This window comes from Kickxella alabastrina (assembly GCF_025024165.1).
Source record: "Kickxella alabastrina strain RSA 675 chromosome Unknown BX661scaffold_105, whole genome shotgun sequence".
In the NCBI taxonomy this organism is placed as follows: Eukaryota; Fungi; Kickxellomycota; class Kickxellomycetes; order Kickxellales; family Kickxellaceae; genus Kickxella; species Kickxella alabastrina.
This window is the reverse complement of record NW_026251576.1, coordinates 1-22,724: the sequence shown is the minus strand read 5'-3', so window position 1 is coordinate 22,724 and position 22,724 is coordinate 1. Positions and strand designations below refer to the sequence as shown.

The window sequence follows — 22,724 nt, the reverse complement described above, 5'->3', positions numbered from 1 at the left end:
GTGCTATGTGCCGTGGACTGTGCAATATGCATTTTTGGCTTTTGTTTTAGAAAAAGAGGGTGCGAAAAACAATGCTTATTTTTATGTGTGGTCAATTCCAATTTGTTTCCATTGAATGGCTCGGAAATACCGACTGCCACGTGTTAAGAAAAAGGACGCTTGCTGCTAAATAAAAGACAAACCAAATGAAAGATACGCATTGTTTCAGATCGGCGGTTATTCTTGACACGCGTCAATTGATACACAAAAATAATAAAACTAATAAACCCAATGCTTGGATATTTGGCAGTCAGTTTAGTCGTATGCAGTCTATAGTTTTTTTGCACATATATAAACCAGCATTTTTCTTCAGTGCACTTGCTCAAAGTATTTTTCTTTTTTTGCACCTACAAGCTTTAGTACCTTTTCAAAATTAAAACATAACCTTCCAACTTTTGACACATTTCCACTTCTTCCAATCAGTCCAACGTTTAGCTAATTTTTATTTTTCTCTTTACCAACGATAATTGTCAACAGAGAGATATGCCAATGTGTAATCCTTCCGCGGAGTACTCCCATCCTGACGTGCTTAATACGCGTCTTTATTACACCACATCTAATATTATTATATCTGCACCTTTCTATTCACAAGGCGCGCCCATTAGCATGCCCTCTTACCTCACCCTATTCACTTATCAGACTGTGCCCGCATTCACACCCACACACGCACCCTCACTTGTCAGCCCTCATGCTGCAACCGCTGCCAACATTTCTACTGCCGCCAAACCACCATCTTCACATCGCACCATTGCACAGCACACTGCCAGTCTGCCCAGCGCATGCACTGTGTTTGATTACATAGTCACTCGTGTTAATTTTTTTGCTCTTGGCTCTCTCACCACCATCCTCCTTAATGATGCTATCTGCTTTACATTTGCCATAGTATTATTTTTTATTGTTATATTAGTATTTGCTATTGTCGTTGTATTGATTTTTTTGGTCAGGTTGTTGTTGCAAAGCGTCGAGCTATATCAGCACACACTGCCACTAGTGACAGGAATTCTGCAGCTACCATTATTACCCCACCTCCTCAGCCTGCTATTGCTGCTAATGCTTTTGATGCGGCTGACGCTTCAACAACTATTTCACAGCCTCTGCCCACCGTTGCAAATTGCCAGACTACTCTAGCCCCGGTTACTAATACTGCCAATATTTACACAACTACATCCATACCATCTCCTCAGCCTGCTATTTCAGATCGCCATACTGTTCTAATGCTGGTCTTTAATCCTGTTGTTACTGGTCAAGTTGATACTGCAAGCAACCCCGGCGTTATTTGCATCCAGCATGCTGAAGTAGATAGTCCTCATAGTCACTACGCCAAAACCGAGTTGTGTGCATCGGATAGTGACTTTGAGTCAAAAATTAATCCTGCCAGCGGATCTATGGAACCATTTGAGTGCGAGCCCGAGAGCGATATTGAGTACGACGCAGATGCTGAATTTGTCAAAAGTGTTGCGGATAGTTGCAAATTCACAACTGAGGATGAGACCCAGATAAACAATGGGTGTACAATTGAGGAAAGCCTTGCGGAATTGGTTTGGCTGGCGCGCAAATCTAGGTGGCTAAAAAATAGGAGCAAGAAAAACCCAGAGTCGCACAACTTTCCATCGGCCTCCAACTCCATCACTAGATGCATTGCCCTACAGAGTCCTGCAGGCGTCAACACCATTGATATTGTTGAACAATTGCTTAGAGAGTGTGATATAATCAACGGCAACACAAGCGTGCTCTCATCTAATTTTTTGAACAGCTTTGAAACGTGCAACGATGCGCCAATACCCGATTTTCCGAGTTTGAGTCAATTGTCAGCAACACTCGAAAAACTTATTCCAGGGACGGTTTCATCCTGGCATGAATAAGCATCCATTCAGCGAAAATTATTGCACACTAGATTTTTCTTTAATATTTATATAATATTTACATGTTTCACTTTTTCTTCTATTGCCATATATAAATAGTCCTGACTTAATTATTCACACAACTGCCGCCGCAATTCAATTTGATTACCTTGATTTTTGATTGACCGCCGATCTGCATGTTGCAGATCTTTGGAGGAATCGAGCAAACCATTGCGAGAAAACAAAAAATATCTCGTCGTCTTTTGGCTAAACTTTATTGACTCTCTTCTTATTTACACATTTACACATTTGCCATTTATTATAACTACTAATAATATCGCTGTAATTTAAAATGGATACTGTTGCTCACCCTAGCAGTCTGACCGGGTGCCGAATGTGGAAACACCTGCCTCACATAATTCTACAGCAGATTTTTAGTATTGTTTACCCAGAAACTCCTTTAAAATACAAGCTGGAGAATTTTGCAGACCTCACACATGTGTGCTCGGAATGGCGGATAGTATCACTGCCAATGGTTCTCGGCACAGCAATTATATTAATTGACATGGCACTCGAGTGTATTAAATTCGGAGAAGGTGATAGCGCTCTGTCAGCCGACAGTCAAGTACCGCGCTGCTCAAGCGGTATTTGGACCAATTTTGGCTACTACCACCGCCCGCAGCACGCAGAGCTTGCCCACACACTTTTCATATCCATAAACGGAGAAAGTCCGTCACCGGGCGCATTAGTGAGGCTGCTTCAATTGTCTGGGTTTGATTGTGGAATTTGGCCTGCAGTGTCCAAACTTAAAATGCGGTATTTTTCTCCCAGCAGGAACTCTGATGGCGACAGCCGCTATAACAGCGAAGACCACACCCCGCAAATAATTGAATACCTCAATGGGCTGCTGGCAGACCATTTACCCACCCTCAGCGCGATATTTTACGATAATAGCCACTGCAGGCATTTGTACAGACACTTCCCGCTGAATCAACTGGTCGACAGATGTATTAACGGGCCTGTGACCCTGGAGACTCTGGACATTAGTACTGATGTGCCCTCAGCTTTGAGCCAGTACCAGAGCACACCACTCGAGGTAACAGATCTGCGCATCCGGTTTGTAGACTTTAGCGCGGGATCGAGATTTCCTCGGCTTATCGCCAAGTCACTTGTCAGTTTGTCGTTAGATTCAATGTCAGCATCCACATTGTGGGAGATATTTGTAGCCTCGAGCACAGCGCGCACAGCAGATCTTGAGTTTACATGCTTGCAGTTGCTGAATCTACAGTTTGCCAACATTAGTGGCTTTATATTTGCCACGCAGCGCAACCACAACGACCCCGTCGACTTCCCCGCTGATCAGACAATTCCGGCATCGCAGTACATGCAGTCGCAAAAATATGGAACACCACGGTTTCCAGCACTTTTAAAGCTTGCGGTCTCTCAGTTTCCGGGCCAGATCCAAGAGCTTCTCTCTTTATTTGCTAGCAGTCCGCTTCAAAAGTTGAAAGTCGAAGGCTCGAGATTTGACCTTCCTTCGAAACTAGACGTTTCAGCTTTTGCCAAACTAAAGTCATTGGCCGTCAGCTGCATGGGCGTGGAGGATCTGGACCCCGATCGCGAATACTTGAAACAACTCTTGCATCATGCTTTTAAAACGCCGCCGGCACAACTCGAGTACATGTCTTTGGCAATTGGGTGCCAAGAAATAGCCACGAACTTTTCGCAGCTCTTGGAAATATCGTTTGCGGACAGTTTGCGAGTGCTGCGCCTAGATTCTTTCATCGATGTGTCGGGGACATTGCTGCTGCTCTTGGCTAAGCTGCCGCGGTTGCAGCACCTAATTATCACTTCAGCCACGTGCAAGCCATTGCGCTCGATCGAACAGGTTGTCGAAACAATCTGCAACGAAGGTGACAGGCTTACCCCTGTGAGTGACTCAATATATATGTTGGATTTGTACTTTGGTTTTCCGGGAATCTTTGTTTGCGACATTTCAAATAAGGATAGCAGCTTCCGCGGCCTCATCCCAGAATTACTCTGCCGTCTGCCAGCACTACGTATACTCCGCACAAAGCAATTATACATGGCGAGCGAGGGTGGTCCGGGTGCTGTGATCAGCCAAGTTGCCTCTGACCACGCCGTCAGCGCTAGGTTCGGTCATTTGCAAAATCCCTGGGTTCAACAACTCGATGCGAGTGCATAAAAATAAAAAATAAAACTGACTCTTGTGAGAAAAAGAAATACCATGCATTACTCAGTAACAAAAATAAAATTACAAAAAAAGAGGTAGTGCCATGGTTGATATGCATAATGGGCGCGAGAATATCAAGACGCCTGTATTTCCGCTGCTTGCTGTAGGACATGATCAGCATGCTGCTAGCGCCCGAGGTCCTCGCCATAAAGGACGATACAAACGGGGCAATGTGTGGGGATCATTGATGGACTGCACCAGAATAAGGGCTTTTGACCTGCAGCTTTGTGCTAACTTGCTTTAACTGTTGGTTCTGCCGTGGAGCGCAGTCATGTGGCCAGACAATTTTTATGTCTGAACTTGATCGCGGATCATCTTTGGTTTTTTTTTTCTTGATTGAAATAAAATTCGGACAAACAAATCTATTTTATTTTATTTTCAATTTTATTTACGGTTACTGAGTGCAGACAGTTTTTTGATGCTATAAATCGAGCACTGCCTCTCCTCTTTTTTGTTTACATTTCAAGTCTCGCTGTATTTTTATTTTTATTATTTTTATTTTCAAATTTCAATCAAATGAATCGCTATATTGAATCCGAAGGCTTTGAGACCATCTCGCCGTGGCAAAATTTACCAGACGATATCCTTCGGTTGATCTTTAGGTGGCTATACCCGACAACTGATCCATTGAAGATGAGTGCCGGGATACTCGATCAGATTGCAAAGTTTAGCAGCCTGGCCTCTGTCTGCAGGCACTGGCGCCGCGTCTCTTTCCCGATACTCCACAGCACAGCCATAATAATGATTGACGTCACATATGCAGTAGCCCCAATCACCCGCACACCGGTAATCTCAGCGGGCATGGCTTCGGAGACAGCAGTCATCGTGAGGACCAACGCCGATCTGGTCCTGAAACTTGGCTTTGAAGACTGTGCGCGAGAACTGCTGGTATGTATAGCGGGCGCATCGTTGTCGCCAGGTGCTCTATTGCGAGCACTGAACACAGCGGGGCTGAGTCGGACGGTATGGATGGGGATCAGCAGGCTGAGTTTCGGAACGCTTAACCCGGCAGGGTTTGCACATGAAGACATAATGCGCAGCGAAGACTATGGCATGAAAGCAACTCTTCGGCTGAATAAGAACCTGTCATTGGCACTGCCAGCGCTGCGCGAAATCACATATTTTGATTTGTTTTGCAGGACTGTTTACAATCGGTTCCCGCTGAATACTTTGGTTAACGAGCGGATCGGCGGGCCGACCAAACTGTGTGCGCTGAGGTTCTATGTTGATATACCGCCTGCGCTGGGGAATTACCAGGGGCAGCCGATTGAAGTTCCTGTGGTGCATATCAGTGGAATTAATTTGATGCGGCCCGTGCGCGTGCCAGCCATGGTGGCCAGTGCACTTGTAGAACTGACATTGACGTCGGTTCCCCAGGCTCTCATTTGGCAGTCATTTGTCATGCCGGCTGGTGCATCCGGCGGGGACCTCGAGTTTTCTTGTTTGCGGTCGCTCACGCTCATGTTCTTCTGGCGGTACTCTTTCGGAGCGCCGCCCAGAAACATGATGTTTGATGATACCTCGTCTGACGATAACAGGGACAATGGCTCGACAACCGGCGACTCTGTCTTTCTGAGAGACGACGAGCAGGAGATGGCGATGGGTGACGGATACATGGTGTCCTCTGTGTACGGACGACCGCGGTTTCCGGCGTTAGAGAAACTGGACGTGCATCGGTTTTCGGGCGACACGCAGCGGTTTCTGTCTCTGTTTGCTGCGAGCCCGCTCAAGTCACTGGTTGTCGCCGGGCTGCAGTCAGAGATCCCGGAGGATATCAACTTTGCGGATTTCGCGAGCTTGGAAAACCTGGATATCCGGTATATTGGCATGGAGGGCTCGGCTGTCGGCAGCCAGTATGTGGCCCGGTCGGTGATGCAAATCAGCACCACTGCGCCGACAACCCTGAAGCGGCTCTCGCTGGGCATGGCCATAGCAGGCTCGACCATCCCGTTTCCTTTACCACAGAGCAATGCCATGAATTTTGCCCACCAGTTGCGCTCGCTTCGAATATCGTCGTCTGTCGATCTGCAGGCCACCATGCTGCCGTTGCTGGCTGGGCTACCCAATCTCGAAAGCCTGTCGTTGGAATCCATTGTTGTTGCGCCTATACGGTCGATCGCCTTGTTGATCCAGGAACTGCGTGACGCTCCCAGAATTTTACCCGTCAATGAATCCGTGCGCAGACTGGCTCTGGGCGTTAAAGAGGGCGCGGAGGGTATGAGGCATTGCCAGGCTGTATTCGGCGGTGCGCTGGATGTCACTGTTAGTGATGGGTTGTTCCGTGGTGTTCTGCTCGAGTTGTTGTGCAGACTGCCGGCGGCAGGCATGGTGAGGGTGCATGGTGCCTCGGGGGATGCTGGCTTGCAGAAGGCCACAAAGATGCTTGTTCTTGCTGGTATCGTCGGGAAGAGGGCTGAGGAGTTAGGGCATCTGCGTGAAATGAAATTTTTGCCGTGGGATGCTCAAAAGTGATTGAAGCAGTTGCCTTTAATTATCTTTATTTTTCATTTTGCAACACGTGTTGGCCTTTAATGATTGTTGGGGGAATTTTTGGACAAATTAAACTTTTATTTATGCATGGATATAGAGAAGAAAGAAAAAACATAGAATACGAAATAAGTGCGTTTTGCTCACGTTTAAACGACGACGATGTTGTCCAGATCAGTGATGAGCTGGTCACCAGCCAGGGTCTTGCCGCTGAGGCTCTCGAGCCCCTCGCCGGCGTACGAGACCAGGGCAGAGATCTCAAAGCTGGGCTCCTGGCCATCGGCCGCGCGCTGCACGGTAGCGCCTGCGGCCTCGGCAAAGCGGATGCACTGGGCGATCAAATCGCTGCGCGACGTCTCGGGGCAGTCGACGCCGGCGCCAGGCGCGTTCTTGAGCGGCGAGAACTGGTCCTTGCGGTCGACCTCGAGAATAGCCATCTTGTGCACAAAGGGGAAGACGTCAAAGACAAAGCGCTCAAGCTTGATGCCATTGGGTTTTGTCGGCTTGACCACGTCGCCAGAGTCAATATCGACACTGGTGATCTTCTTCTTGGCAACGTGGTGCTCGAGGCTTGCCTCGATATCGGGCACGCGGTTCTGCAAAAAGTCCAGCGAGTAGTAGTGGTTGCAGATGTTGCCAGCGTTGTAGGCCAGCTCGCTGGCGGTGCCGGGGCGGGTCAGCTGGGCGGTCTCGGTGCTGATCTCCGAGTACTCGACGACGCCATAGCGGCCGTTGCGCATGCAGATGACGCCTACGGGCTCGTCCCACGACTTCTTGGGCACGACCAGGGCGCCACACTCGGCACCACGCAGCGCTGCGTAGCCGACAAACACGGGGTCAGCGACACGCACGAGGCAGTTGTCGACGCAGTACGAGTGCACGTGCTCGACGCCGCGCGCGCGCAGCCAGTCCAGGGCGCCGCTCAGCCTAAGGGCCTCGTAGATGCCGCCGTTGCCATCGGGCGCCACAGCCACACGGCCGCGGGACTCGAGCATGATCTTGCCGTCCAAGTCAAAGCACGGCAGCACACCCTGGTTGAAGAAGAACACGTCCTCTTGCTTGAGTCCGAAGAACGCGCTGTCGGCAAACTTCTTCTGCGTAGCGGCGCTCGTTGGCCCCGAGGTCATCACCAGCCAGGGGATCGTCGCCGGCTGCTCGCCTGCGCCCGCGGCAATCTGCTGCAGCCGCTTGATGCGCTCGGCCTGGATCTCAAACAGGCCCTTGCCCGACGGCAGGCCAATGTCGTAGCAGCCCTTGGGCGCCGACGACCCGAGGCGCGTGCCTTGTCCGCCGGCCAGCAGAATGACAGCCACCTTGTTCTCGCGGATCAGACGCATGCCCTCGGCGCGCCACTGCGCCAGGTCGTCGACCTGTGAGCCTCCCTCCAGGGCCGATGCAAACGAGCCTGATGCCAGGGGCTCGAGCTCCACGGACTCCTCCTCCTCCGCGCCCGCCGGGCTGCGCACCGTGCGGTCAAAGAACTCGTTGCATCGCTCAATGTCGATGCCGCTGAGCTGGTTGAAGAAGGCGGCTGCAGTCTCGTCCTCGAGGTCCTCGAAGAATTTGAACACGTGGGCTTGACCGGCGTTGCTGTAGCGCTGCTTCAGCGCGGCGAGGCTTTCAGAAGTGAATGATGGTGTGCCCTTGGCCATGGTTGAGCTAAAGCGGGTATGGGTGTGGTGTGCTGTGTGGTTGTGTGGTGTAGTGTAGTGTTGGGAAGGAGATAGAGCAAGGGTCGGAATGCTAAATGGGTGCAATAGCAAGGAGAAAACCAAGATAAGGGTCTGTCCGTGGTGTTATTAGCGAAGAAATATAGCAGAATGATTGAGTTTGAGTTTGTAGACAAAAGAAAAGGAAAAAGGAAAAGGAAAAGAAAACCATGACATGTCAAGACTATATAATACTAGCAGCCGTGCTGGCGTTTTGTTATTGTTATTGTTATTGTTTTCTTTGGTGCGGCCCAGCATTAAGAAAAACAGGCAAGGTGGATATAGAGAGAGAGAGAGAGAGTGTGTGTGTGTGTGTGTGCAGTAGGTGTTTAGAACAAGCGAAAATTAATGGACGCTTGCTTTTCTTCACTTTTTTTCACCCCCGATCCTCTTTCTCGCTTCTTGCATTGTTTCGGTCCGATTTTGATTTATGCGGTTCTGCTGTTGTCAAGGGGGGTGTGTGCATAAAGCGCATTGGTTATCTTTTTTGGAGAAAAATGGCATAGAGTACTTGCCTCTTTTGGTGTAGCTGATATGTGTGTGAGTTTGTACGCTGCTCTTGCTGAAAGAAGAGAGAAAAGGATAGAGAAGATGATGGCAAAAGTCAATTCAGATAATAGGGCGAAAATGCCTAATTATAAAACGGATGGAATAAAGAAAGCGAATGTTTTGAAATTGAATAGAAACAGAGGAAAGAAAGAAAGAAAAGGCCAATATGAGTTTTGATTGGAGTGGAGGAGGGAGAGCCAGGGCGTTTTTGTGGTATAATGGGCAGAGCAAGGGTGAAGGAAAGGCGCAGCGGCCACACCGTATTTATACGCCCCAAGCATGGACATGCCGCATGCATGTATGTATGCCGCGTGGGCCGGCGGAAATTTTGCCATTTCATTCGTATTTTCGCTCACACAACACGCACACGGCTTAGGCACACGCATACCAAACCGTCAGTGTGAGCAAGAAATAGTAAAAAAAAAAGGCTGAACAGCAAGATTTTCTCATGTTTTTTTTTCATCTCTCCCCACTCGCAGCGAGTTGCGCCTAAAATAGTCGACCGATCATCGATAAACAACACCCGACGGGCGAATAGAATTGTGCTTTGATTTTTCCTTCCTATTATGAACGTGGGGGCTATTTTAACGGAGAAATACTTTAGCTTGTTTGTCGCATAAAAAGGAGCTCTTTTTTAAAGGAGCACTTCTATACCACCACTGCAAAAAGGGGGGAGGGGGCCTGTTGCTTTTCATTCTACGATGATGAGGCAGCTCAGAAACGCAGACCCAAAAAAAACAATAAAAAAGCCCAAGCGCTAGTGATGTCATCGTTTTATCCGAATGCACGAAATGGCAAAAGTTGGAATGGGAAATGGAGGATGATGAGCATATCCAAGAGGAGGGAGGGAGCAGCTTTTGGCTTTCAGTTAGGATTTGCAGGCAGCCAAAAAGATTTATGATTGGATCTGCTTCCGCCCATTTATTTTTAACTGCGCTGTATTTATAGACACTGTCAAAATACGAGCTTTTCTATTTCTAGGCTCGTTTAATTTCACTTTTTTTGTTTTGTTTTCTTTTTTTAGATAATTCCAAAAAAAAATATGCAATGCTAATGATAAACCACAGCTAATTCTGGCTGATGTGTTGTTGCCGAGGGCTGCGGGTAGGCTGTTGTGGCTGTTGTTGCGGCGGCGTATCGACAAAGATCTCATCCAGCTCGACATCCATCTCATCCTCAATCTCGTAATCCGCCGAGCCCGCAGACGCCCTAGCTCCAGACTCCATAACCCAATACCTCGAGCTATCCCGATACCCCTGGTTCCTCGCCCTGGGCTGCACAATCCACCTGTCCACCATCCACGCAGCAAACAAAAACGTCAACGCACCCATCAAATTGGCCACAATATCGGCCCAATCAAACTCCCGGCCGGTAAACAGACGCTGCAATACCTCGCTGAAAAAGCTTACTAAGAGCATGGTGCCTACCGTTAGCGCCCATACCTTGCGTCGAGGGATGGTTGCTTGGAATGCAAAAAACAGGAGTATGGACATTGTGCCAAAGCCTACAAAGTGCAGTGCCTTGTCTGATACTGGTAGCTCGATTAGACGAGTGAATCCTAGAATAGCCAATAGAATCATCCAGAGTGCCAGTGCGAAGACGACGGGTGGCCGCAGGCCGTTGGTCATTGGTAACCGCCACATTGCTTGTGTTAAAAAGATGATGGATGGATGGATGTTGTTAATATATGTGCGGCGGTGTCATCCAGCTATCACGGTGGGTGATAAGAATAGCGCGTTATCAATTTATGCGCAAAGTCACGTTTGCTTTGGTTGTGGTGCCTGCCCACGTGCTATTGACAAGGAAATTGGGCAGTAGTCGGGATTTTTTTTTTTTTGCAGAATTCATAACGGTAATGGCAAATTGGTCATGTCTGTGTTGTCACCATTATATGAACATTGGAAATTGGTGGGACCTGTGTGACACGGGCATTTGGAGAATGTATATTTGAATACCGGCAATAAGACAATCGATTCAAGCTGTTATTGTGCAAAATGATACATGTGGTCATCAGGATATTGTCCAATGCTTAAGGCTTACTGAAAGCGCAAAACAAAAAAAAAGATGTTTTACAATGCTTTATTTCATCGTTCAGAGTTTGAAGTTTTACCCCCAAAAAAAACATGTTGTTTTTTTTTCTTCTTCTTTTTCTTCCCGCATCAGTTTATAAGACCCAAATGTTTTCTCATCCAAGTGTGTAGAAAGTAAAATAAAAATAAAATAAATAAAAAAGTAACCGCACAAACACACAAACTTTTCATTACGCATATTATTACTATCTCACTCTGGCATTTGCACTTTCATTTTCAACAAGAAGAACTTTAAATTATATTCAATACGTAAACCAAACCAAGTGGCCAAGTAACTTTTAGATGTCCGATAATAAACAGAAGCAAGCCGAGCGTATGGAAATTCCACACCCACCAAACTTTCTTGTGCAGTACGCGTCTGATCCTTCTGAGGAAACTGCAACGATATATCCCCCGCCCACAACCATTCAAATAAGTGGTCAAGCTGGGATGCCGTTCTACGTATTGTTTTCCGAGCGTACCACAGTGCAGCCAGCGCCCAAGGAATAAATATGTATGATTTATTTTTTTTAAAAAAAAAAAAAGCTTGTCAAAAACTATGACCAACCTTGTTTATTTTATTTTATTTTACATGATACATACACTAGATGAGAAAATAAACAAGCCAAATTAACAGTGTAATTTGCTTCTTCTTATTCTTGTACAACTACAAGATAGGCTAATTATTGTGTCAGCACGCGCATCCTGCGTAGGCAGCTCCACCTCGCGAATTATCAGCAGATTTTATTTCGCCCTGGCAACAAAAGCAGCAGCAGAAATTTCCGCAGCACCAGATGGAAAACTGGCGTAAACAGCCCTTGTCTTTCTCTATTATGTCCGAGCTATTACTCGATGAGTGACTAGGGCGCTGCCGGTTATACGCGGGATTGTGTTCGCCGTATACTGCTTGTGGTGTTGGTGGCGGGTGGTAGGCTGTCTGGTCCATATTTTTATATAGAAAAAGCCTGAATTTTGTTTAAATTTGAAATAAAAGAAAAATTGAGCAATTTAAAAAGACAATAAAGAACAAAGGAAAAAAAGAAATTAAACAATTTTAAACGTGCATTGTTAAAAATAAAAGCGGTGATTGAAATTGAAAAAATAGCATAATGTTGTCGAGGTTTTGCGAATAAACAGGCCGATTTTGGCATTTGCACGTGCGTGGGTTCTCATCAAGTTACAGGGAAAAAACTAAAAAGACAAACATAAGCATAAGCATATGGAATACACTTCCTGCATGGAATTTATGGTTATGTTTATGTTGATGTTATGTTTGGCTTTAGATGATAAATTGTATATATATATATTTTTGCAGGTTATTGGTGTTAGCGAGGCTAAGAAAGAAAAGCCAGGGAAAGGGGGGAAGTGGGGATTGTGATTGTGATTGCGATTATGATTATGATTTCGGACAGTGTCGGATTCGATCAAGAAACCATTGTCTGCCCAACTCGTTTATTTCATTCTTAACGGCTGCTCACAGACGTAATTGAATTGTGTGGAAATGCATTTCTTTACATTATTTATTTTTTTCAAGTTTTGATAGCCTTTTAATTCAAACACAATCTGCCAATGTCCTCGTGGCTCCAGGGAAGGCTGTTTTCGCGGACGCGCGACCGCAGCAGCAGCAGCAGCAGCAGCAGCGACACCAGCATCAGCCCCGAAACACCGCAGCAGCAGCAGCAGCAGCAGCAGCAGCAGCAGCAGCAACAGCAACAAGCAGCATTGGTATCCGCGTCACCCTCACCATTGGCCCCGTCCACCGACTCCTTTGACAGGCCCCACCTCACAACAGAAGGCGAGGCCCCAGCTGACTTCTCAGACACAACCGACGCTGACGCAGTATTTGCAAAGTTCAGCGTTCCAGAAGTGCGGCAGCACCTGGCGCGGATCCAGCGGCAGAGCTCGCAGCTGCAGGAGCAGATGCGCATGGTGGCGGCCACGCACTACCCGGAGCTCATCCAGGCGGCGGATGTGGTGGTAGGGATGGACGCGCAGTCGGCAGCGCTGAGCATGCGGCTGGCGCAGCTGCACGGGCAGCTCGGAATGGCGCAGGCGCAGGCGCAGGCGCAGGCGCGCGCCGAGGGCAGCCCGGCGGCTGAGCCGGCGGCGTTTGCCGTGGCTGCGCAGGTCAAGGTGCTGGGCGACACAGGGGACCTCGTGCGCCAGGCGCTGGAGGCGCAGCGCTTCGTCCCGGCGGCGCTGGTGTGCCTCGCCGCGCGGCAGATCTACGCCGACCTGTCGGCGCAGGCCGCCGTCGTGCGCGCATTCCCCGTGGTCGAGCGCATGTGGGCGGCCGCCGCGCCGCTGGCGGCGCAGGTGGCCGAGCGCGCGCGCAGCGCCATCGCCACCGCCGACGCGGCCGCCGACGCCGCCGCCGCCGACCACGGCTCCGACGCGTGCCTCGGCGCGGCCTGCGCGCTGGCGCTGCTGGACGGCGCGGCGTGTGCCGAGCGCGTGTGCGCCGAGTTCCTTGCGCTGCGCGCGGCGCCGCTCGAGCGCCGGCTGGCGGCGGCGCGCGGGGACACGCGCGGCTGCGCCGTGGCCGCGGCCGAGGTGCTGGCGCTGGTGCGCGGCGTGCTGGCCGACTACGCGCGCGCGTTCGGCGTGCCCGCGCCGGGCGGCGGCGGGCCGCAGCTGTCGTTTGTTGTGGCGACGCTCGGCGGGCTGTGCGCCGACGCCGAGCTGCCGCTGCCGCAGTGGGGCGCCGCCGCCGCAAGCACCGCGCCGGCGAGCGCCCGGCGGCCGGAGGCGCGCCGCCGCACGTCGTCGGTGGCCGGCGCCGTCCTGGTCAGCCCGCTGCCGCTGCCGCCGCCGCCGCGCCCGGCCCAGGCGGCGCGCGCGGCCGCGCGCAGCAGCAACGTGATGGTCGCGCGGCACCTGCCGCCGTCCATCGCGCGCTTCTGCCCGCCGGTGCCGCGGCTGCTGGACGGCGGCGGCAGCGCCGGGCTGCTGAGCGAGGCGGCCGAGGACGCGCGGCCGGCGGGCACGCCGGAGCTGGTCCGCCGGCTGCGCCAGAACGCGGCCCAGCTGGCGCCGGCGCTGGCCGCGCAGGTGCAGCCGGCGCTTGACCGCGCGGCGCACCGCGCGCTGGGCGTGTGGTGGCAGGCCACCGTGCGGCGCGTGCATGCGGCGCTGGACATCGCGGCCAGCCGCGTGGCGTCCGTGGCGGCCGCCGCCGACGTGGCCAAGGCGCTGGCGGATGGCGAGCGCCCGGCCCTCTGCGCCGCGTCGCCGCTGCTGCGCGACGTGCCCGCCGACGCGCTGTACGCGCAGCTGGCCGAGCCCGCGCTGCGCCGCCGCGTGCAGGGCCTGGTGGCGGCCGCGGCGGACGACGCCGTGGCGCAGGTCGACGCGTTTCTCGGCCACGGCCCCGGCGCCGCCGCCGCCGCCATGCATGCCGGCCACCTGCCGTGGCGCGCCGTGCCGGCGCTGGCCGGCGCGCTGCAGCTGCAGGCCGACCTGGCGCGCAGCCTGTGCTTCCTGCCGGACGCCGCGCAGGGCCTGGCCGGCAGCGTGTGCGCGCGCGTGGAGGCCGCGTGGGCCGATGCGCAGCGGTGGTGGGCGCAGCTGCGCGGCGCGCCGGCGGCCGAGGAGGCCGACGCCGCGGCGGCCTACTTTGTGCGCCAGTGGCTGCTGCTCTGCGGGCGGATTGCCGCCGACGGCTCGCGCGGCGGCGCCGTGGACCGCGGGCTGCGCGCATGCTGGGCGGCGCTAGCGCTGCACGCAATAGCGCAGAGGCTGCTGCTGCCGCCGCCGCCGCCGCCGCAGCTTATGGGTGCGCGCCGTGGCTGCAATGGGCTGATGCGCCGGGCGTTTGCCCAGCGGTCGGTGGGCGCCGAGCAGCTGTGCGCGCCGCTTGCGCGCCGCTGCGAGGCTCTGCGGGCGCCCTGGGTCGACGCGGTGGTGCGCGACGCCGCGGCCGTGTGGATGCGCCACTTCGAGCACCTGTACTTTTTGATGATCAAATCAGGCGCTCCCGGAAGGGCCACCCGCCGCGACGTGTTGAGCGCGTGGGCTGCGGCGCAGGCGCAGGCGCCTAGCGATCCAAAGGCGCCTAGCGATCCAAAGGCGCCAAGGGGTCCAAAGGCGCTAAAGGCGCCAAGCGCCAAGACGGAGCCGCGGTATGCGGCGCTGCGGCGGCTGGCGCTGGTGGACACGAGGAGCCAGGCGGGGGCGCGGGGTACGCCGGGGCCGAGCGCGGTTGTGCGGGCATTGGCCGTGGCGCTGCGCATGCGCGTGCAGGCCGTCGGCGGCCTGAGCGAGCTCTCCAATGGCGATGCGCTGTGGGAAGACGTCGGGACACGTTTGTGCCGTGAGCTTGGGTCGCTGCTGGCTGCTAAGGAGGCGGTCGACTGCAAGTGGGATCTAATCCAGCTGCGAGGTGATCTGGCCCATGTGCTGACGGACCACTTAGCCCTTGCGCCGGATGTTGCCGAGTCAATGGTATCCGAATGCACAAAGAGTGTGGGACAAGACTAAATAGCTTAAACTCAGGGGGGGGGGGTTTGATTTTCAAATAACAATTATCTTTCTCTACCAAACTCCTTTTTTGATTTTCGCCTGTTGGTTTTGTTTGATTGGCTGATAAACCAAACTAATCGGAAAGAACAGGACCTCGGGTTTTTTTTTTTGCAAGTGACCAATAATTTGTCTTTTCCTGTTAATGCTGCATGCATATAATGCAAAAAAATAAAAATAAAAAAAACCCAAGCACATGCCGCCCAAACTTGTTTATTTTTATTTTGTCATCCATTGCGCCATCCGAAAAAAGCAATGCTTTTTTTTCTTTTTCATCCGCTTCAATCCCTACTTTGCTTTGTCTTGTTTTGCTTTGTTTTCTCTTTCCTCAACTGTTTTTATTATTTCTCGCAACATTCAATTCAATTCGATTCGATTCAATTCAATTCAATTCGTTTCAATTCAATTCGTTTCAATTCAATTCAATTCAATTCGAGATAATAATAAAATGCTCGCTGCACTCAAGTCCGCCGCCGTGCTCAAGCCCAGCTCTCTGCGCCAGCTCGCCACCTGGGCCCACATCCCCATGGGTCCTCCAGACACCATCCTGGGCATCACCGAGGCCTTCAAGCGGGACCCGCATGCGCAGAAAATGAATCTCGGTGCTGGCGCCTACCGCACAGACAACGGCCACCCCTACGTCCTGAGCTCCGTGCGCAAAGCCGAACACTCCCTGCTTGCACAGCTGCAAGACAAGGAGTACTTGCCCATAACCGGCCTCGCGCAATTCACCGACGCCGCGACCAAGCTGGCATATGGCGCCCAAAGCCCTGCCTTGCAAGGAGGGAGGTTGGCTGTGACACAGAGTATCTCTGGCACCGGTGCCTTGCGTATTGGCGCCGAGTTTTTGAGCAAGCACTATCCCAACCACCAGGTTTATTTGCCCAATCCCACCTGGGGCAACCATGGGGCTATTTTCCGCGCTAGCGGGTTGGAGGTTAAGCAGTACCGGTACTTTGACAAGTCGACCAATGGATTGAACCTCGAGGCAATGCTGGAGGATGTCCGGGAGATGCCCCAGGGAAGCGTTGTGCTTCTGCATGCCTGTGCCCACAACCCAACCGGCGTCGACCCCTCGTTGGAGCAGTGGGCGAAGATCCAGCAGGCAATGGAGGAAAAGGGACACCTTGCCTTCTTCGACATGGCATACCAGGGCTTCGCCTCCGGCGATGCTGACCGGGATGCCGGTGCCCTGCGGATGTTCGTCGAGGGAGATCGTGTACCCGTGGTTTTGGCCCAGAGCTTTGCCAAAAACATGGGGCTCTATGGCGAGCGCGTCGGCACCTTCAGCGTGGTTTCCAACGACAAGGAGGAGCGTGACCGCGTCTTATCCCAGATGAAGATCCTTATCCGCCCACTGTACTCCAACCCTCCAGTTTACGGTGCCCGGATTGCCGCCGAGGTTCTGACCAATGAGGAGCTTCGTAAGGAGTGGTTGGCGGAAGTTAAGATGATGGCGGATCGCATTATTGGGATGCGCTCGGCTTTGCGTAGTGAGCTGGAGAACCTTGGGTCGAAGAGAGAATGGAAGCATGTGACGGATCAAATTGGTATGTTCTGTTATACTGGTTTGTTGCCTGAACAGGTGGATAGCTTGGCTAGGGATTATCATATTTATCTGACCAGAGATGGCCGCGTGTCAATTGCTGGTATCACCAGTGGGAACGTCAAGTACTTGGCTGAATCTATCCACGCGGTTACCAAGGATTAGGCTTTTTTTTAGTTGTTTCGTATGACATTAGGTAAATAATAGTGCCTTCAATTCAATATATTGGTAAAAATAAATAATTAAATAAATTGTATTGGCCAAAAAAATGTGATTAAATAAAAACTATTTACCAGACTATCTAGTTGAATGGATTGTTGTCTTTATGCTTCTTGTGGTGCCCAACACACATTTCAAGCCACTATCTTCCCTTTTCAAGAATCAAGATCGCCATCATGGCCACTATACACATTTCTGTTATTGCTGGCTGACATCAAGGAATACCATGATGTTTACAGCGCTGCCCACACAGCGCTGCCCCCTTTTTCAGTTAAGTAAGTAATTTTTAAGACTTGAATATATCGATTTAGACCCACATTTTTATAGAGCACGACACTTCTCATAATTTTCCCTTATTTTATCATACTCGGACGCAGCAAGAGCGCTGTTAAACTCATTGACCATTTGAGTATAATCCGCATATCTAGGAACCTCCCAGTCACGATTGAACAACTCAAGGTATCCCATTAATCCAAAAATAGCATCATCGTTATCAGCACATGGACCTGATGATCTGAGATCGCCGCAGAGCTGTAGGAGAATCGGATGCACTTCTTTGTAGGACTTGTTGCTGGTGTTGTACCTCGTAGTAAAGCCTTTCAGACCATTTTTCTCGGCTTCCAGCAGTCCCATAACAAGGGTTGCAAAGACGGTAGCGAGGAGCAGGAGGAATGGTGAGATGAATTTCATTCTCGGATCACGGATGATTGAATAATAAATATAAAATATATTTGGTTTAATAAGATTATAGTAGGCCAAATGTGTTGGAACTTGAAAAAAAAACTTTTACTTATCCTACTTTTTCATATTACTTCAAGTGCGCCATGTGTTCCTTTTTATATCATACTTTTATTAGTTACAAGAATTGGTTTATTTTTTATTTTTTTTCCTTTGCAATATCAACTTTCACACTTAATAAGCCACCGATCAATACAAAATCAACACAAAAAGTAATTATTGTTTTATTGAGAATGTCATTTTTCTATACATATTGAAATTATTAAATAACAATTTCGATTGTAAATAGGAGGGGAGGGGAGGGGAGGGGAGGGGAGGGGAGGGGAGGGGAGGGAGGGGTGTGTTGCTATATAAAAAAGATTACTAAACAAATATCAAATTGATCACCTAACCATTGTTTCTGTTAACGAGTGAATTGGATGATATAATAAATTTATATTATCTAAAAACTGGGAAAAGAGCAGAGAGAGAGAGAACTAGCAAAATGGTATTGTTGCTTTGCCCTTTTTATGATTGTGGGTCTTAGTGCTCACTAAGAAAAGGGCAACTGATGGGCGTTGGGCTACAAAGGAAATGTGTGCCCCAACAGTTTCCATTTGATTGTTTTATTTTTGTTAATTAAAATGCATTGTGCAACCAACAAATAATAAGTGGCCTAATAAAAAATTATTTGTAATCAAATACATTTCAAATATCGCAACAGGCATAATCAATTGTTTACAAGGTGGCTTTGTAAGAATATTACTTTGTTTTTCTTTTCTTTTTCAAACACTCAATCTGTACACAGGCTTTCATCGTCAGCTCAGTGGCTAAGTTGAATTCACACATAATTATTTTTGGTACACGTTTGATATTATCTTCTGATGCTATCTAGATCATTGGGTATTGTTTGTTTTGTATCATTATGTAAATTATTTTTAACATTAGCTTTCATTATTTTTGTTATTTTGCTGATAATATTTCGAGACTATCAGTTGATTACGATTAACTGATTAACAAGGCTTGTATGTTTAGCCAGACACTCAATTAATGGTCGCATAGTGACCCAACGCAGTTGTTATTGGAATATAAGACATTCTATGAACGTATAGATAAAGTATAATGATATAAAGTATATTTAATAACTAAGTGCTATTATGCATTGTGAAAGGCGAAGAGTAGGGAGCATATTGCTTTGGTCACTGTGTGACTTATTGTTTGTGTAGCTAAACAGCCAAGACTGGTTAATCAGTTGATCGCCATCAACCAATAGTTATGTTTTAATTTTGGAAAGGTACTAAAGCTCATGGGTGCAAAAAAAAGAAAAGTACTTTGGGCAAATGCGCCAAAGGAAAATGCTGGTTTATATATGTACAAAATAATTATGGACCGCATACGACTAACCTGACTGCCAAATATCCAAGCATTGTTTTTCGCACCCTCTTTTTCTAAAACAAAAGCCAAAATGCATATTGCACAGTCCACGACACATAGCACACCATTTGGCTGAATTTGTTTAGCAATCTGGCTGCAAAACCATTTGCTCGCTCTATTAGCCAGGCTTATCTAGAGTTTCACACTGCCAATGATTTGATCCATGCCTCGTATGACACGTTTCTGATTATCGATATTGTTTTTACATGTGCTTTAAGTGACCGTTACTAGCAGTTTATTTTTTTTGGAGGTGCGTTTTGTTTTCAAAGCGTGTTGGTTTAGCTGCTGCAGTTGCTTTTTTTTGCAGCCGCCAATTTCTATACCAATAGTGGCGTTAAAACGCCCACTTCCTTGTCATGATTTTTGTTGCAAAGTTGTGGTGACTTACAATTACAATTATTTGTACCATGCGATAATGGTTGGCGCATTCGTGATTTCATTGTTTGCTGAAGCACTCATACGGCAGAAGCAATTGGCTGTGATGTCACTCCATATAATGTTTGGGTGCTGAGTAATGCCTCTAAATCACAGACCGAATAACGCATATTATTTTTTACATTGATGAAATGAGATTATATGTTGCAATTGTGGCCTTTTTCACATTGTCACGCAGACATGGCACCCAACAGAAAATGGATATCGGAACGTAGCACCTACCCAACATGCTTTTCTGTTTGCCCAGGAAGAATGATAAAGCAAGCTTATTAATTTAATGCTTCAGTCGGTTTAAAAATAGCACTGTAAGCCATTTGGATTAATTGAAAAAAAGTATACTGACTTGGTTTAATTGGCTCAATGTTTAACAGACACGGCGTTCTGTCTTTAATTGCTGGGACACAAGTAGTATTGTTGCACGTGCTTTTGATCAACCATTTGTTTTTTATTATTAAACGCCACCAAACTCCAACGCTGACATGTATTAATTTCTGTAATCAATTTGCCTGTTCCACATGCACTATGCAACAACTCCAGTTATCCAAAAGCGGAAATGTCGAGTTGGAGTGTGAGTTGTAATAAAACAGACAAACAACAGAAAAAGTTCAACGCATGTATAGGAATTTGCGTACAATTGTCTATCGTATAAATTGCTCATTCTCAACTCAAAGTCCAGTAAACGTTTTTCTTTCTTTCTTTCTTAATTCATCACCACATGCTTCAACTTTAACATACTTTAAAACAAACTCGCTACCGTACACTTTGACTTGGATTTAACACAACCAACTTTATCTTTAACATACCACATCGCCCTTTTGACTTAATACAACACACTTTAGCTCCAAATTTACTTTACTATTTATTTTTATATTTTTTATCGACATCACTCATTTTATTTGTTAATAGCTATACTCTAGGTTAAACAAAAAATAAAATATCTCTCTTTCTCTCACCTCTCGGCGTTCAACACCAACGCTTGGTTATTCAGCAATGTGTTTCAAGCAATCTTTAACAGCGCACAAACCGTGCATGGCTAAGACGCCTTTAGCACTACTAGCAACAGTAGCAGCATTATTTACAACCTTGACAAAGTAGGCGTGCCGAATATTTCTACGATGACTCTTACTCACTTGTTCAATCCCAAATTCCAGCCAACCAGTCATGACCTAGTGCAGGCACGCAACACATCTGACTTCAACTTTTGCTTTTCTATGTCTAACCGCCAGGGACTCCAGCAGGAACACGCCCAACTGCAAGCCAAGCTCCGTCAGCTACAAACTAATAACAGCATCCTTCAAAACACTCTTGCTTAGAAATCTGCCGAGAACCAAGTAATTAGCGATATTAACAACAAGCTGCATGATAAATCCGCTGAACTGATTAATTCCCAGAAGGCGTTGAAAGCGCAGTCGGGGCAGTATGTAGAGCTGAATGAGATGCTTTGCGAGAATAACAAGGTGTTTGGGAATATCATTGTGATGCATATTAGGGCTTTCACGGTGGTGTTTAAGGAGCTGGAAAAGACCAAGAAGGATATTGAAATGTTTAAGACTAACCACAGGTACTTGGTCCATAAATACAGTAATTACTGCTGGGTTTACCCTGACTTACAGTAATTGACTGATAACTGGCAGCATTTCCAACAAAATATTTTTATTTTTCCATTTTGCATTTAATTTATTTAAAATAAATAATTTAAAATTGTTTGCTTGTGTTACTCAACAAGCCATGTATGCTTCTGTTTACACTTTAAAAGGTCGGAGAGCAATGCGCCACCGAGCTTGTCTAATATTGATAGTGTGTGGGATAGATAAGAGAACGAGCAAATTCATGCAATGCATTCAAAACCCTTTTGGGCATAATAATTTATTTAGGACATGTATTGATAGGAGTTAATCAGGAAAATCAGCTTAATCAAATAAATAAAATCCAAGCATGCATGCATTTTGCCAAACCTACATTTTTTATTTTACCAGTTCTTTCTTTATAATAAGAAAATAAGATGAATGGTTTTTTATTGTATTCTGTCCTGTATATTACTTGTTTAATGAAAAAGCTGCTACTCTTTTCTAATTTTCAATTAAAAAGTGGCTTGATTTTATTGAAAAGGTTTTACTTTGCATGTCACATTTAAGCTTAAGAAAAAAGAAAAAGAAAAGCAGAAGCTTGGTAACAAAGGTAGAGAAGAGAGCAAAGAGAAAAAGTGAGGGGATAATACCTTTTTACTTTAGTATTAGAGCAGCTTGTTTAAATTAATATTTTTTACTAATTACTAATTACTTTTTCTTATGTCGCACACAGTTTACACGTTATATTTAAGAGAGTGCAAGACCGCAAAGCAATTTGACGCTGGAATACCCCCTTGTTATCTCAGCTTGATAAATGGAAATATATTCAAGCTCATTGACACAGTAAATAGGGACAAGACTGTTGTGCAAGTTTTATTTGATAAAAAAATCGATAATGTTCATTGTGGATGGGCACGAGCTGTGAAAAAGGAGGGCGAGGTTGAGAAACATAGACTGAAGTATGTGGACCTTAAGGAAACAACAAAGATGTCGGAGATAGCCAGAGAGGATGGAAGGTGCTTCTTGTATTATTTGAATTGAAGCCTACGAATAGGAAAAATGCTTGACGCTTGAAAGGGTTAATTTTTTTGGTTTGTTTTAGTTTGTTTTATTTTGTTTGTTAATATAATATATAAGAAATACTTTGTGTGAATCATGTTATTGAATGACAGTGATTTTAATGTATTATATTTTGAGAGTGGGATTGGAAGATTTAGCAGCCGGATTATTAGATTTGGCAGTAAAGGAGAGAAAAAACAATCGAGGATTTCGGATCTTTTGTGACTACTATTTCCCCCTTTCTTTGCTCTCTCTTTTTTGATAATTTCTCTCTTCCAAC

At 48.0% G+C, this 22,724-nt stretch overlaps 3 protein-coding genes across 3 annotated transcripts; 1 reads left to right on the top strand and 2 right to left on the bottom strand.

The window, feature by feature from the left end:
• Positions 1-8,782: 8,782 nt before the first annotated feature.
• On the bottom strand, positions 8,783-9,316 carry BX661DRAFT_16016 (uncharacterized protein). Its single transcript, XM_051533301.1, has one exon. The coding sequence runs from the start codon at positions 9,263-9,265 to the stop codon at positions 8,966-8,968; it is 300 nt and encodes a 99-aa protein (XP_051388450.1). The 5' UTR covers positions 9,266-9,316; the 3' UTR covers positions 8,783-8,965.
• A 6,176-nt stretch (positions 9,317-15,492) lies between these two features.
• Positions 15,493-15,953, top strand: BX661DRAFT_191175 (uncharacterized protein). Its single transcript, XM_051537669.1, is given in 2 exon segments — positions 15,493-15,873; positions 15,889-15,953. The coding sequence occupies 2 exon segments, from the start codon at positions 15,722-15,724 to the stop codon at positions 15,905-15,907; spliced, it is 171 nt and encodes a 56-aa protein (XP_051388449.1). The 5' UTR covers positions 15,493-15,721; the 3' UTR covers positions 15,908-15,953.
• Positions 15,954-17,275: 1,322 nt separating this feature from the next.
• BX661DRAFT_191173 (uncharacterized protein) lies at positions 17,276-18,007 on the bottom strand. The gene is made up of 2 exons (XM_051537668.1): positions 17,559-18,007; positions 17,276-17,331 (listed from the first exon to the last, which is right to left on the bottom strand). The coding sequence occupies exons 1-2, from the start codon at positions 17,919-17,921 to the stop codon at positions 17,314-17,316; spliced, it is 381 nt and encodes a 126-aa protein (XP_051388448.1). The 5' UTR covers positions 17,922-18,007; the 3' UTR covers positions 17,276-17,313.
• Between the last annotated feature and the right edge of the window lie 4,717 nt (positions 18,008-22,724).